The sequence below is a fragment of the Drosophila yakuba genome, chromosome 3R (genome assembly GCF_016746365.2).
Source record: "Drosophila yakuba strain Tai18E2 chromosome 3R, Prin_Dyak_Tai18E2_2.1, whole genome shotgun sequence".
NCBI classification, from domain to species: Eukaryota; Metazoa; Arthropoda; class Insecta; order Diptera; family Drosophilidae; genus Drosophila; species Drosophila yakuba.
Window position 1 is genome coordinate 10,377,480 of NC_052530.2, and position 15,959 is coordinate 10,393,438.

Here is a 15,959-nt window from a genome sequence, read left to right on the forward strand (position 1 = left end):
CCGTTCATTTAACCGCTATTCAACGGTAAGCAAAAAAAAAATGAACCATAAAATGAGCTCCAAAGATAAATCCGTGGAACAAGTACAGTTTCTTTGAAGAGATGCATCCCTCACGGAGTACGCCCATGCCATGTTGCCGAACAGCTGTCAGGAATGCCGACAACAACAACCACGACGCTATGGCGAACTTGGAATGGTAATTTATTTATTTTCCTTCGTAAATAAACAAATAAACGTTCATAAATATTGCACCCGACTGCAGGGTGTGCGTGCCGCGATGCTACGAGGTCCGGAAGAACCGCCTGGCTGGCCAGACCACGCTGGAGCATCCTCTAAAGCAGCAGACGGTGACGGTGGGTAAATATTACAACGCCCTAATCTCTAAGTGATTCAAATGGAGGCACAATCTTCACCAGGTGGTGGACAGCAATCCCTTGAGCAGAGCTCTGGAGGGCACAGATCCGCTATCGCAGTTTGCACGCCAAGATGATGAGCTCAACGATCCGCTCAGTCAAATGGTCAGCGAGTTCGTAAGTAGAGTGGTGCACCGGCCAGGAACATGACTAAGTTTTTCACACTCTGATCAGCAGGATCTCAAATCAAAGCGTCGCGAACGGGACCGAACGGAGCCCGAGGACAACACACTGCAGTGGAGCAGCCGACGACTGGGCATCCTCAATCGCTTTACCACCAACGAGAAGCTATCGCTGTCCACCAGCTTTCTGGTTGCATCTGGTAGCCTGGACGGCGGCACCGAAAGCAGTAAGTTCTGGGGTGGGAATTTGTTAGTCCGTTGATAACTCTTAATCACAATCGCTTAGTCAAAGCACAAACAGTTGTGGCCGACAAGACAAAGTTTCGCTTGGAGCAGTTAGATCACTTCGACGATGGCAGCATGCGGCACATGATGGATCTCACTCAGCAGGAGTACATTCAGCGATTTGAGCAGCTCAAGCAGGAGCTTATCCAGTCCTGGCACAACGATCAGCGAGTAAAGGCTCTGAAGATAGCCATACAGTGTGCCAAGATGCTGGCTGACACCACTGTGCTGCAATTCTATCCCAGTCAGTATGTACTTATCACTGATATCCTGGATGTTTTTGGAAAACTGGTATACGATCGACTGCGGGCTAAGGCCTCTGGAGATCCGGCAGCCTCAGCGGCCTCCTTAGAGCGGGAACGAGAAGCTGCCCGGGATACGTGCCAGAATTGGTTTTACAAGATTGCCTCGATTCGGGAGTTGCTGCCGCGACTTTACTTGGAGCTCTCAATATTCAAGTGCTACGAATTCCTGTCATCCTCGCGCGAGGAGTATGAGCGAATACTGCAACGTTTAACCCATCAATTAAGGGGTATAGCTGATCCCCTGGTCTCGACCTATGCCCGCTGCTACCTTGTGCGCATGGGCGTGACCCTAACGCCCAGTAAGACTTACATAAGGGAGAACTTTAGCGATCTGTTCCTCATATATCCTCAGGTGAGAACTCGAAATATTAAACAAATGAATACTATTTCTATAAAATAAATGCTTTTGAAGATCTTTCGCTTTGTGGCCCGCTTCAATTTGCATCCGGAAATCGTCACCGCCAGCTCCTACCTACAGCTATATGCCCCAGCCTTTGACTACATGCTTCTCTGCCTAGTTCACAAAAGCGAACTGCACACGCAGGATATTCTCAATGAGAGCAAGCAGCTGAAAAACAAGTAAGTAATTTTCTTTCAGAAGTTTAACAGAAATAATTCGTATTGCATTTATTTACAGCGGTGCTATTCTGATGTCTATACTAAGTTCCTTCAAATCAGAGTTCATTGCCACGAATGCATTAGAATTTATAGAGATTATTAATGCTTCCGAAACGCCCGGAATCTCCAAGTCCCAGTTGCTGCGCTCGCTGGGTAGCTGCGTTAGCAGCTGCGCTCCTCTGCAGGAGCAGCGGGTAACTTTCCTAAAAGCTGCTTTCGACACGATCAACAAGTTGACTGATCCTAATGAGTATATAAACTGTGTGGAAACATGGGCCGTCTTTGTGTCGCAGTATTTTACGGTCAGTTAAGTTTATATATGTATTGTAATCAATGATGCTTACATCTTTAAATTAGATACACGAGGTAAACAGATTGCTCGGAGAACTGAATGCGCGAATGTGTCTTGGCAAAGCCTATGAAAAGCACTATTCCCAATTGCAAAACATTCTTAGCCGGATAATGCAAAACTATCGCAGCATTGAACTGCTGCTGATACAGCCCCACTTTCTGCCCTACTTGGATCTCTTCCAAAAGGAGTCGGTGCGTGTCGAGGTATGCAAAAACATTCTCAGTTTCTACAAACAGAATAGCGAGCAATATACCTGCGACGCCGTGGTAACGAACGCATTGATGTATCTCGGAAAGATCCTGAACGATTCAGTGAAGTGAGTGCTGCAATAAAGGCAAAGTAATATTTTATAATCAAATTACACAACTATTAATTCAGTGCTTTGTCCGTGGATGATGAACGTCGCCAGATATCTCAGCTCATCAATGTGTTTATTCACAAAGTTCATTTTGGAAACGACTTGGAGCAGCAACTAAGTTTTTATGTGGAAGCTCGGGGCACGTTCAGCAATCTGGATGCAGTCTACGTAACATTGGTGCATGCGGCCTGCAAGCTGGCCACCCGAAAGCGTTCGAAGTCAACGGGTTTCGTTAAGGCCTGCATCGCCTACTGCTTCATTACCATTCCCAGCATTGAAGCTGTTCAGCAGCAAATGAATTTGTACTTGCTATGCGGACAGCTGGCTCTACAGCATCTCTGTCTGGGGCAAGGCTAGTATAAAATCAATTTTGTTTGACTTTTTTATATAAATTTACTTCTCAACAACAGCTGATGCTTGCTTTGAAGCCGCATTGCAATTGGTTAATGAGCTGCCCGCAGCCACGGTGGACTTCGATGGCAAGCCCCGCAGCTTAGAGCCTTTCCTTGTCTCGTATATGTGTAATATCCTGGCCACATTGATCGTGGTACCGGATAGTCCGGAACAGGGCGTCCTCTATTTTCTTCGCCTTCTGCTAGAAGTGGTTGGCAGACATAAATTCAAAGCGGACAGCTCAGCGCCTAGTATCATCTATCTACATTCCCTCGATATGCTCTATGTGCAAAGTCTGGAAAGGTTTCCCTATCATATAAAAGGAGGTAGGCTTAAGGACTACAATTTGTATGTCGTTATCGCTGACTAATGCTTGCTTTTAGTGGTGTCCAATGACGATTTGTACGGCCACGATCCCAAATTCTTGCAGGAGGTAAACAATATGTGTGCTCAGGTTGTTGATGCCATCCTTATGCAGCTCAAATCCTTGGGAGTAGCGCAGCAGCAAAGATCGCAAGCTGAGCTAGCCCTGGAACTTTTTCTAAGGATTGTGAGGTACGCTGACCTAGAGAGGGAAACTATCGCTCAATTGGCAGTCAATCTGTGGCTCTTAGCCAACAAGGCGCAATCACAATTGGATGTGAAAACCTTAGTAAGTGCCAGTATATTTATCACCCATGTCGCATTTATTTATTAGGTTTGTTTATCTTTTGTAGCCCCAAACTCTGCGCAGTGTAGAGATCTTATATAAACAAATAAAGGATGTATCAATCACAAGAGCTCAGGCTATTGCCAAATTGCTACTGCGCATGCGCAGCAGCTGAGAATCGAGCTTGTAAATCATATGGCTATTTGCTGAGATTACATATTTTTATGTGCATGAATCTTTTACGGATTCGTTGCCCGGTTCTGTCCTGCGTTTTTGCTTATTTATCCTTGACGTGGAACCGATCAATTTTGTATTCAATTTCTGTGCAATTACAAGTATGTTATAACGTTTAAAGACATCATTAAAATATTACCTGCAATGTCGAGATGGTTGTACACAGGTAATAAAACGCATATATAGTAGATGGTTTCATTCAACTAAAACAACTTTTTATGGTGTTTGTAAAAGCGCAATTTTCAATGCGTTTACGCAATTATTTATTGCCCAGGCCCGTTTGCCACAGCCCATTTAGCAACTTAAGCTGTGCGTTACCAAGTATATACGCTACCACATTTTAAATTGTATGAGACAGCTGGTGTTACAAAGAGTATATGTTATAAATTCACATCGGAGCACTGGTGTAAAAGTGGCATATACATTGAATTACGAATGAGAGTGTAAAAATACGGTGTACATGTGTATTCTTATTATTTTTGGTAGTTTTAAACATTTGAGGCATTTCTGTCGTTTGCAATTTACAAATAAATGGCTAAAAACTATGGCTGACGAATGAGAACACCAAACTAAAATCAACAAACTTAAGCGAAAGCTATATGAATATTGAAGTTACATGTGAGATATATCACCACGTAAATATATGAGTGTTTATGTAAATATATATAAATATGATTTCAAATGGGTACTTCTTTGTCAAAGATAATAACTATTTTCCGAAGGGTCCTTAGTAGGTAACCCTTTTATTGGTATCGATATAAACTATTTAAAACGATTTTATTATTAAACTTTTCCAAACTAAACAAAGTTTTGGCCAATAATTCAACAAAATGATAACGATATGTTTATGTACAAAAAAAAAAAAGAAATTAATTGGCACTTCTCGCATCAATGTATAAATAAAAAGCCAAAACGTAACCTTCCAATTTATTAGAGACCCTAAAGAGAATTGTTTTTACTTTTGAGTTGGAACTACCCATGGCAGAGATGAGTGGGAAAAATGTATAAAAAGCTTAGTCGGCAGTCTAGCGATTCCTCGATTTTAGAAATTCGTCTCCTTAAACTCCTTGGATTGCAGTACAGGCGATATAGCTCCTCCATCGCCGTTTTCATTCCCATTATTGTGCTCCTCTCCGCCGCCCACCGTGTAGGCCATCACAGTGGCATGATCCAGTTTCCCGGGCAACGCTATAAAGGCGCTGCTGTCCACCACACGCTTCCTTGCCGCACGATGCTGCATGCGGTTCAGTTGCACCTCGCGCTTGGCGCCATCTGGTCCCGTGGAGAGTTTATAGAAGAGTTCCCTTTGTTCCAGAGTCTTCCTTCTGGCTGACGTAATCATCCTTACAAAATCGATGAGCAAATGGCAAAGCCTGCGGGCCGATACGCAGGGCGAGAACGTGCCGTTGATGCCGTAGCTGAGCAGATCCTCCAAGCGGTACAGGGTAAGCGCATGCCGCTGAGGACCGGTAACAAGGGGCAGTCCTGAGATGGACTTTGGAATGCGTTGGGGCACCACTGATGGCGGTGGCGGTGATGCCAATCCTTGGCGTGGTTCAATGACCGTTTGGGAGCGCATATACTTCGGCCGACTAGGCGCGTTATTAGGCGGACTACCCGCCTTGGACTGACGAGCTGGCCGCGTGGGTGGAGTCGAAGGATGCAGACGGGCATAGATAGCGGATGCACTCTTGTTCTGTCGTTTGGGTGCCAAGTTGGCAGGCTTGCCATGTCCCGACGTCTGGAGCTTGACATCCGGCGTCCAGGCTTCGGCAAACTTGCCCACCACGGGATCGAAATTATCGCTGATTCCATCCGAGGTTAGAAACACTATGTCTCCGCTTTCAATGCAGGTCATCGAGAATGTTAGATTGCTCAGCTCCGGCTTGTTGCCATCAGCCGGTCCAAGGGCGCCCAACGCATCGCGCATGTCTCGCATGGAACTAATGTCGTGGGAGGCCTGTGTCAGTTCCCGCACTCCGTGCTTCTTGGAGTATACATAGCCCAGGGAATCGCCAACGTTACACGAGCACACGACATATTTTCCTGGCGCTCCGTCCAGCGGCAGCACCACGGCTATGGTCAGAGTGGACAGGGCTCCTCCCACTTCCAAGATACATCCGTGTCCCTCCCAAAGACTACGCAGCAAGCTCACAAAAACCTCCTGGGTTGTGGTGGCCCGGCACTCCAGCGCCTGGCCGAAGACCGCCCGGTCCAGATAGTCCAGGCAACCGTGAACAGCAGAACGGGCGGCCAGGCGAGCGCCATCACCCCAGTTCACACCATCTGCCATGGCCATGGCAGCTGAGTCTCCGCGCACGACCATTCCGTAGCAGTCGGCGATGGGATTGCCCATGGGTTCTTTAGTCAGCATGTTGGTCTCGTAGAGAGACACCGAGATTCCGTATGCGAAGTCGCACTCCATGCGCCAGTTCTCCACGCCAGCGATCAAAGCTGCTGGAGCTGAGCCCCCCTGGTTGCTCACAGCTTCGCGGAGCAGGCGTTCTCGCTCCGAATTGGGATCCCCATCCGTCGAGACCTCAGTCTTGGCATTTAACACATTCCTGTTGTTCTGATCGCTGTTGGCTTTTCCAGCATCCGTGACAGCAGTCGCCGCGGCCAGATTGGCTATGCTGCTCTTGGAATTCTTCCGGGAACGCATCCCCGACGCGGGAGCTGATCCGGATGGCTGCTCCGCACTGCTCTGTCTCCGAGGTCCTGCCGGCGGCCGTCCAAATTTGCTAGTAAGTCGTGTCGAGTTCTGTGTGGCCACCTGGACTGGCTGTGTACTCTTTCGGACGCCATAGCAATCATCGTTCTCCTGCTGCGTATCTATGAAGTCAATGTCATCCGCGAAGCTGGTGCTCAAGTGCAGTTTGGAGCGCTTGATGCCGGTGAGCCCTTCGTCAGGACCTGTGCATGCGGCTGTTATGGAGCAGTTTCCAGCTTCGTATGCATCCAACTTGAGAACGGGCATCTCCGTGGGATTCTGGCCATTGTAAATCTCCGGCCCGTCAACAAATTGTCGCTGCATTCGGCTGTCGGTGAAGATAGACAGGTAAAATATTTTAGCAACTTTTCTAGGCTTCCCGCTTTTCTATTTACTTACCCCTCCAGATATTTGGTTATGAAGCTACCATCATCATCCTCGTGCTCGCTGGCCCGCCGGCGACCCTCGCGTGGCTCCGCGATGAAGCTCAACTGGCGGAAGTAAGTGGTGACCTTCTGGCGCAGCGACGGCATCTTTAGCCGAGTTGCTCCTTCCTTCTCGCCAGCAGCAGTCTCCCTCCAATTAGGGTTCTCTTAATTGCCAGAGATGGAGGGGCTAACAAATGGATGCTGGGATGCTGACCAGTTCGTTCACCTCATCAGTGGCAATTGTTGTGGGAGTCGCGTCACTCCAAACGAATCCAGCCGCCGACCCTGCAAAGAGAGTTTAATTTAGAGCTTCATTTAATTATCAATAAATTATGCAATTAAACAGGGCAGGGCCGACACGACAGAATTACAAGCAAATTGCAGAGGCAGCCGCATAACTGACATCACTCCCTCCTATAAACAGCGTGCTCCTAATGACAGGATGTGCTTTTTACTTGCCGCAGGCCCTGCATCCTTTCCCTGGCCACACAAACCCCTCCGCTCATCAGGAGCAGGATGTCAGGGGTGGAAACCAACCCTGTGAATGGGCTTTCACCCAACTCATTGCGAATGCAGTAGACACTGAACTGATGCGGACACAGAAATCCCATCCTTCCTTCGGGCTTCAGATGACATAGCTTTTAGCAGGGTGCCCCTCTGCTCCTCTGCATGTGTGCTGAGCCAGAGATGCCCATTTGATTCTGTGCTGAACCTATTTAAACTGTTTTTGGATTAACCATGTACCGAACTCTTTGCTTTCCAAGAATAATATTAATGTAAGCGAAAGCAATACTTTTGGGACTTGATTTATCAGAACATTTATTGATATTCAGATGTGAAAGACATGTATATTAAACACTTTCCAGGATCAAAACTTAAAATAGTCGTCATCACTGGTGTGTTGATGATTAATGAATGGACAAACCAACTGCCTGGGGCGACCTGCAACTCCAGCAGATGTTGGGTTTTCAAATTCTGACAGCTTCAAGTTCGGATTCAACGGAAAGATGATATCATATAGGGGTAAAATAAAGAGAAGTTGGCTGACAAGAAACCGAGGTCTGCTGTACAATTATCTAACTCACCGCCGCTATCGCAGACGACTTTTAATTGCCGTGTTAGGACATTTAACTACCTGATCCATTCTCGTAGACAATGCAACACCAAAGCAGCCTTCATCTCGGCGAGATTACAATGGATTGCATACACAATAAATGCTAATCTTCAGCAGCAATTGCCGTGGCGATGCTTTTCCTTAGACGCCGTACACAAAACGATTTGTATAAATGACAAACAACAACAACAAAAAAGTCGGCACGGAAAGTAGTTTCGTTGATGGGGGCAATTATTCAAGAGGCCCCCTTGTTTTTGCTGATATTTTCACAAATGCTTCAAAGAAATAAATAAAAATAAAAAACTCAATCAACCACTTTAATTTATGGCACAAGTACTTGAAGTGACAAGTGAGTGGTCCATTAGAAACTACGTCGATTAACGGTGAATAGTGTGGGACGTAACACCTTTCTATGCGCTTCTCATAAAAGGCAGTTAAAGGCACGCGAAAATCGCATGAGCCCTGAACCAATTGTTCGAGTTTCGTTGAACTTGAACTGTATCAATCAGCGAGTAATGTAATTCAATTTCAATCTGATGGCCACAAGATGCGCGATTTCTTGGCAATTGTTGGGCACTGATCTGATTGCCACCACACCCGCATTCCTTGTGGCAAGGCATTAAAATCAAATTAACCCACATAATCATTAAGTGCAGGAGTGGGAGATTTCCCATTACCATATCCACATCTCCCAGATACAAATCAAATGAATTGAAAAGTCAGAGCCGCGAGACAAAGTCGATCGTTGGACCAAAGGGATGGATATCTGAGTGCCCATGTGGTTACATAGATATAGATATACTTTCTGTGAATGCATTGAGGCGCAGCCAGCTGTGTGCACTCGATGCCGGTCCAGGCCAATCAATCCGGATGATTGAAAAGGCGGAGGTGGGCACCTCCACAACGCCGCAAAACAATTCAATTTGGCCGCAACAATGTGCAGCTTGCGATTAAATGTGCAGCCAAAGAGATTACAACTGCACCACCACAAGAGCCAACATCGAAGCTCAGCCACAAGCGTTTTGTAGTTCCCATCTGGAACTGCTCCCATTTCTTTACGCCAGCACTCTAGATCCGCTCATCCACGTCAATCAGAGTCGTCATCACTTGACACACAAAGGGCAGCTGACTGTGACTTACTGGCCTCTCAATTCCCAGAGCTTTTTTGCTTATGAGTACCCATTGTGGGTGCTCACAAATTATTTAAGATCTTGCTTTTGTCCACCTGACGGCACGTGCTGAGAATTTTTATAGGTTTAATAGAGATGGAAAATCTCTGTATTAAGAAGTGAACTCATGTGAGATGCACCCGCTTATTTTACCCATTTATTCATTGCAGATGTATCGTTAACATGTATATTACTTTTATATTCTTTAATTGCATTTTACGTATATATGAAATGACACTCCCCCAAAACCAACAATGCTCTAATTCGTGTGCCGCAATCAATCGACACTTCGATTGGATTTCGGGACCATCGAAATTTTCAACACTTGAAACTAATCAAGCGTGGAAATGGGGAAATAGTAACGAATTGTTGTGAGATCATTGTGCAAGATCTGGGTGGGGCGATCCACAGTGTATAAAAGCAACTGAGTAAATATTATCGGATGTGGCACAGATCTCGTGAGTCTTTCGAACTTTGTTTATGCCCCAAAACCAAAATAAACCATTTGTGCTTCCTCCAACTATAAATAGTTGTGTTGGCCTGTATTAATAGCTGCCACCCGTCAAAACAAAATGACTGGGAGCACTTTTCGCTTGAAAAACTCATTCGGCAGGGCATTGAAATGCATATTCCGGCGACTCCGAACACAGCTAACTTTTCTGAGTTAATCAGATGCGCGGAATCTGTTTACACACTGGGTTAATTAGATGTGGAGATTGGTTGCTCTGCTCCGCATCGAGATTCTTTTGTGCTCTTTCGGCTTTGTGCATACTTAAAATGTGTGTGGATTTACGAGGGAGAAGTGCTAAAACCCAACGCAAACAAGACTTATTTGGGGATCTGAGCTTCAACCAAATGCAAATACACCCGTGACATTCAGGGACTGAATGCACTTGAGGCACGTTGAAAGCGACGACCAAGTGACAGCGAGTTGTCGGCAGATTATGTGCCATGTATATGCTGCATATTGTGGAATCTCAAGGTGCAGTTGGTGGGCCAAAGCCGAAGTCAAAGAAAAAGTCTTAGCACAAGTCAAGTGCAGCTGCTCAAAGCCGTTTTTGTGTGTTTCTGTTTGGGCCAGACAACAAACAACAAGAAGCTATAAAAGCAGAGACACGAAAGTGAAAATTGCGTGTTTCTTCGAAAGAAAGTTGAAGGCCGTTAAGCAGACGATAGATAGAGCTGTCTGCTTGATTACGAGCTCCCAAATATTTCAATCATTTGGAGCGACCCACTTATCTCACTTTTGAGGCCAATTTCCTCTTAATTACTTGATCATTTGACGTATAAGTTGTGCAGATTTAGGTAGCGAAGCACTATTAAAAGACTTCCCTTATGAAAATAACTATATGTGGAAACAAAACCGGTTGCATTAACCACAGGCACGAGTCAAGTGCCGATTCAACCGCAGTAAAGGCAATCCTGGATAAGAAATACATGCCTCAATTTCATTTCCTCATTTGCAATTTTTTTCCATTCAAACCGCATAAAAATAAAATATTAAGAAGCAAATGCATTAAGCTGAATAAATAGGTTCCCCAACTCAGAGTTCCAACCGTTCTATACAGCAAACTGGAGAGCTTATGGCATAAACCTTCCCCCAATATTTGACCATGTGATGACTCATTGGACAAGCCGCCAGCTGCATAAATAATGGATTAGACCAGGCCCCAGGACAAAAAATAACCCCATCGGGCCAGAGTGGAAGCAACACGGCCTGGGGCTTCATTAAAATCTGGCAATTAAAATGTTTTACATAATGTAAACCGCACGAAAACAATCACTGGAGAGTTCCTTCACCTCGTAATGGCGTCGTGAATATGAATATAACGCGATATGTGGGGAAACAAAGGAGGAGTTAAGGAGTCTCGCTTCCCGGTTTCCAAAACATTTCTTATAAATTGCCACCTAATTGGCGTGTTCAACATTGTGACTGTGCGTGGTACGCCTCATTTCCTGTTGCAACAATTTGCATTAATGGGGTCTCATTCCACAGATTCACTTCGAGATCTCCCCATTCGAATGCGAATCTATTCCAGTGACTGCATCTCGGTGCCATTCAATTGACGGCGCGATGAAATGGAAAGTTAAGATCCCATTGGGGCATTGGATGTGTGTCAAAAGTTGAGAAACATCCTTTGTTTTATGTGCCTTCCATGTGCATTCACACTTAACGCCAATGCCAGGACCTAAGTCCACCCCAAACCCACCCAGTTTTCCTCCACTGCATTTCCGCTTGCATGTTTTCCCTTGGTTTTCCGTTATTGGGGTCGCGCCACTTGGCCCGCTTTTCGGCCACGAAAAACTATACTTGAAGAAATTGCCACAAGCCGAATACAATAAACTAAAACTGGGGCAAGGCGATAGAATTCGGGCCTAGAGAAGCAATATCAAAGGAGTGCCGGGCTTATGTGTGGTATTAAGGGTAAATTACCTCTTGGACTTGCTGGTGAAGTATCGAACCACCCTCACACAAAACACTAAGTATGATTGTTTTTAAAGCCATATAATTACGGAGTAGAAAAGCCATTTCTATGCCATTCGACTAATTGGTTGATTTTTTTGTTTTTTTTTTGGATTTCGCAAACATCTGGCGGAAAGTTTAACTCCACACACATTTGGCAAGCCCACAAGATAATTTGCATAAATTGAATTGAAGTCTTCATATGTTGGCCAGGTAGCGACAGCTGTCGTCGACTTATGTAGGACTTATATGCGCCTAATCCTGCATGAATAAATTAAATGGGAAGCCTCAACTAAGTCTGTCTGACGGCGGATGGGTCTTGGGTTTGGCCTCCGGTGCAGACTTCTTGCCGAGCATACAAATAAGTGGAATCCAAACTCCTGGGCGCTGTCACTCTATGCAAATCTAGCGAAATCAGTAACCAGTTGATGTAGGATAAAGGAGGGGGACGGTCTTTCGGGGCACTCAACTCACATATTAAATTAAATGTGGATGGCAACAAAGACAATTCAAACGGAGTCAAGGCCCGGGCCAAAGAACTGCCGCAAACAAAGAAACAAACACCAACTTCTCGACTGCCCCGCAGCAATTGAGCAACCAACGAGCCACTTTGTCCGCCCCAGATACCCCGCCCACATCCCAGCCCCTGTCCACCCGTGAAATCGGTTCCCCGCGTCCACCTCCAGCTCCAGATAATATTGCAGTGTTCGGTGTCAAATGGCTGCCCACTGACGGACTTCTCGGTTTGTCAGGTGCCATGGTTGTTCACCTACAGTGGAAGTTGTTGAAAGTGGAACTTCTTCATCTAATAAAGAATTTGCCGAGATACTTTTCGTTAAGTGCTCAAGAGAAAGAAGATACTTATGGCATTCACTTACTATAGTTTGCTTAAAAATACTGAAAGACTTTCCATTGGTGGTTATGTACCATAAATCATATGAAGAATGTCAGCTTGTCGTCAGAAAGGAGTGCACCTTAAGGAGCTCTTACTGTACAAGACCTTGCAGCGGGTTAAGTGACCGATTGGCTGTCAGTCCGCGACCAACCACCCTCACCTCTCCAACTTCTAGTTTTAATTTGAATTTTATTCCGTCTCGTGTGGTGGCCAAGCGCTTTGGTGGCTCGCTTAGTCATATCATTCGGCTGACTAATCATTGGAAGCGGAGCGTGCTTGGCGAGAAACCTTAAACCCCAGATATACCCCTTCTAATTCCAATCCATTTACCGAAATCTCCAAGCCGAAACCCCACACAGCTGCAAATTCAATGAACTTTTGCTGCTGTTGACTGTGCTGATTAATTGGAAATTGGCAAAATGTTATATATTTTCATGCGGCTGGTCTAGCCGAGAAATGGATGCTTTTCATCAAAGGCACAACGTTCTATAAATGTTCCCAGGCAAATTGGTTTTAATGAGGCGGAAACTTTTTCGGTTGAGCTCGGATTTTTGCGGGATTTGTGGGACAGAAGGAGCAGCTACTTATTGTACCCGATTGGCTTTAAACAAACATGGACATACTATACTGAGACAACTTCTTCAGTGGCTCGCTAATGCATTATAGAAGAATGAACTCCTTTGCCGGCACGGCCGAGCAAACAAACTTCAACTTTCCCAGACCAACTGCGTCATAAAAGAGCCAATGGCAGCGCCATTCGCCGTTCCCCATCTCCGTTTCCAATGAGACAACAAAGGATGGCGGACGCCGGGTAGCAGGAGGAGCGGGAGGAGCAGAACCTGGGAAACCCGCCAGTTGTGGATGGAGCGCAGACAGAACAACTTCATGCAACCCCATCCCCTGGGAAAGAACCAGACGGCAGCCAGGAGTCTGTGTGCCTGCTCCTCGGCAGCTCGCAATGAAAAGAAGCCGGCGAAAAATATATAAAATGGAGAAACAAAATATTTTCCCAATGTGCATGCATAGTTCAGAGTTAGTTTCAGGCATCTTTACCACCACAAAACTACACCACACTCCCCACTACTTTACTTACAAGAGGAATTGTGAAAATTTTCTGGTTGCCAAGCGAAAGTGATTGAATTCCTAGGGATTTTGTCGGGCGCCAGTTGAAAAGGAATTTTCGATATGTTTAAGGGCCGAAGTTTCCCCAAAAAAGTTTGGTCTTGATATGGGGTTGGTATGGAGTGTATTAAAAAAGAAAAATGTTGAAAGTTTTTGAAAAAAGAGCTTAACAATGATGTGTGATACTATGAATGTGTGTTTTGCTCTGGAAAAGTTAAGACTCAATAAAAAACTTAATAACCTATAATAATGAGGGTGACGATGTTTATATTATGCAAAATAGTGTTTGGTTTCCGTGTAGTGCGGTTCTCACTTTTCAATGGAAAGCTCTGATAAAACTAAAGATTACTTATCTAATAAACCAATTTGTTTACTACTGCGACTGGTCTACACCAAAATGGTGAGCATACTAATGCAATCGCTTTGGAAGTGTGGTAGGTAATCCCCGTTCTCAGCCGGAAATCACCCTCAATAAGAAGTTTAGATAATCTTAGATACGGTATCTGCTTGTTGTTTGCCACATGCAACTACACCCTGGATTCTAAACTTGGTTCCCCCAAAATATCTGACCGCGTTGTCCCCTTAAATTTACAGTTTATATCCGGCATGTTTTTCCCCCGTTTATTTCTGCCGCAGTTTGCGCCAGAAGTTGTCAAAAGGGCAGACCAGAACGAGTTGAAAGTTCCCATTGGCATGCCCAATCCAAGCCATCCTGTTCCCTTATTCCGTGGCCTCTTTTTTCCATTTTCTATTTTCCGTAATTCCCAGCCAGGCGCCATCACGTGTCGGGTTTTCTCCAAGGTATTGGGCTTCGTGGGGAATCGATTTTGTGGCCTGACGAGCCTGTTATCCTTGGAGCGAGTGCTTTCGGCTTGTTTCAGGACATAGCAATTGCCTGCTGCATGTCCAAAAGGCTCAAATTATGCTAGCTACATACACTGAAAACCAATTTAAACTGCAGTTCAAGGAACTCAGCAAAGATAAGGTACCACTCAGAAAATCAAGTGTAAAACATATTATGGTATTCAATTCGTACTCTAGTAATGTAGTGATTTTGGTTTGATAAAATAAGGGTTATCCCGCATTTCTGTCAGTGCACGAGTAGCGGTGATTGCGCAAAAGAGAAGGAGGAAGCATCCATCATATGCAACTGAAGTTGGCAGGTAAAAATGGTATAAAAAATGAAACTGACATTATAAGAGGAAAAGTTTTTGCCATTTTGCCATAATTTTTGTACTGCGTCAAATTAAACTACTTGCCAATGCTACCGAAACCCAATAAATTAGCAAGTGCTCCCCATTTGAAAATTATTGCCACTTTTTCCGGTCATTACTATTAGTTAGTTTATAATTATGTGGGTAACAAAGCGCTAAAATACGCCAAACGAAAAACAACACCAGCTATTAGCACAGTTTCGAAATACGATAAAGCTTGAAAACCGGTTATTGCACCAACGAAAGCTGACTTTTGTTGTTCTGTTTTCGGTTGTTGTTGGTGGAGCAGCTGAGATTTTGCAGCTGCCCGTGAAGTTGAAAACGAAAATAAGAGAAAAAACAAACGACAGGTGAATCAACAGCGGTTCAAGCGCCCAACCCACCCACAATTTGATGTGAGGACGGTGTGGAAAACAAAAAACAGGAGAATAAAGACGTAAACCCAGTTGAATGGAAAAATCAAGGCGAACGAACACACACGGAAGCAAAAGCACAAAACAAAAGGCGACAAAAACACGTCGAAGGCGGCAAAAAACGTTGAAGAACCCAAAAATCAATAGAACTTCGATATGTCCATAGACATGTAACACAGTGCATATTCACTTACAATAAGTGTGCTTTCCTCTTCTGGGTTGTTTTCTTTCTTATCGCTGCTTTACATATGTTGGCGCCACTCGTAATGGGAAGTATGTAAGTGCGTGCGTTCCGTTGGTGGTGTGTATAAATATTTAACAATTGCCGGAGGGTGGTTCCACCGCACAGAAATCTGCCCTTCTGAATGGAACTCGGCCCGAATTCTAACTTAAGTCGCGCTGCACAGTTCAATTTAGTGTGTTGCACTTCAAGTCTGATTTGGTTACCAATTAATGTCACTACGAAATGGAACTGCTAACGTCTGTTTCGTTCGCTCTGCCGCGGACCGAACGTTTCTGCTCCGATTTGAAATTCGAAGTGAGAATGGCCCAAAGAGATAGAGCTGAGTTAATCACTCTCGATAGCATTGCTTATCGAGTAGTCGATAGAAAACGTTTTCCACATTAAATCTTAAAGCTTATGCCAGCATTTACACTGTCAGTGTAAACACACCATTATTTGTAAAACCAAGTTGGCAGGT

General features: G+C 44.9%; 2 protein-coding genes across 6 annotated transcripts; one reads left to right on the forward strand and one right to left on the reverse strand.

Annotated features, from left to right (window-relative positions):
* Positions 1-58: 58 nt before the first annotated feature.
* On the forward strand, positions 59-3,908 carry LOC6536264 (VPS35 endosomal protein sorting factor-like). 4 transcript variants are annotated; one of them, XM_015192136.3, is made up of 12 exons: positions 59-196; positions 263-353; positions 417-530; positions 588-762; positions 822-1,477; positions 1,538-1,704; positions 1,763-2,045; positions 2,101-2,411; positions 2,474-2,805; positions 2,864-3,172; positions 3,230-3,498; positions 3,563-3,908. In XM_015192136.3, the coding sequence occupies exons 1-12, from the start codon at positions 102-104 to the stop codon at positions 3,668-3,670; spliced, it is 2,910 nt and encodes a 969-aa protein (XP_015047622.1). In that variant the 5' UTR covers positions 59-101; the 3' UTR covers positions 3,671-3,908. The 4 variants fall into 4 exon arrangements, with proteins under 4 accessions (XP_015047622.1, XP_002096850.2, XP_039231965.1 ...); XM_002096814.4 differs by having other exon boundaries at positions 591-762; XM_039376031.2 differs by lacking the exon at positions 59-196 and having other exon boundaries at positions 263-357.
* A 34-nt stretch (positions 3,909-3,942) lies between these two features.
* LOC6536265 (PP2C-like domain-containing protein CG9801) lies at positions 3,943-15,800 on the reverse strand. Of its 2 annotated transcripts, none has more exons than XM_015192137.3 (3): positions 15,453-15,800; positions 6,839-7,152; positions 3,943-6,767 (listed from the first exon to the last, which is right to left on the reverse strand). In XM_015192137.3, exons 2-3 carry the CDS (start codon positions 6,970-6,972, stop codon positions 4,772-4,774), a joined length of 2,130 nt encoding a protein of 709 aa, XP_015047623.1. In that variant the 5' UTR covers positions 6,973-7,152; positions 15,453-15,800; the 3' UTR covers positions 3,943-4,771. The 2 variants fall into 2 exon arrangements, with proteins under 2 accessions (XP_015047623.1, XP_002096851.1); XM_002096815.4 differs by lacking the exon at positions 15,453-15,800 and adding an exon at positions 13,603-13,823.
* Positions 15,801-15,959: the final 159 nt, after the last annotated feature.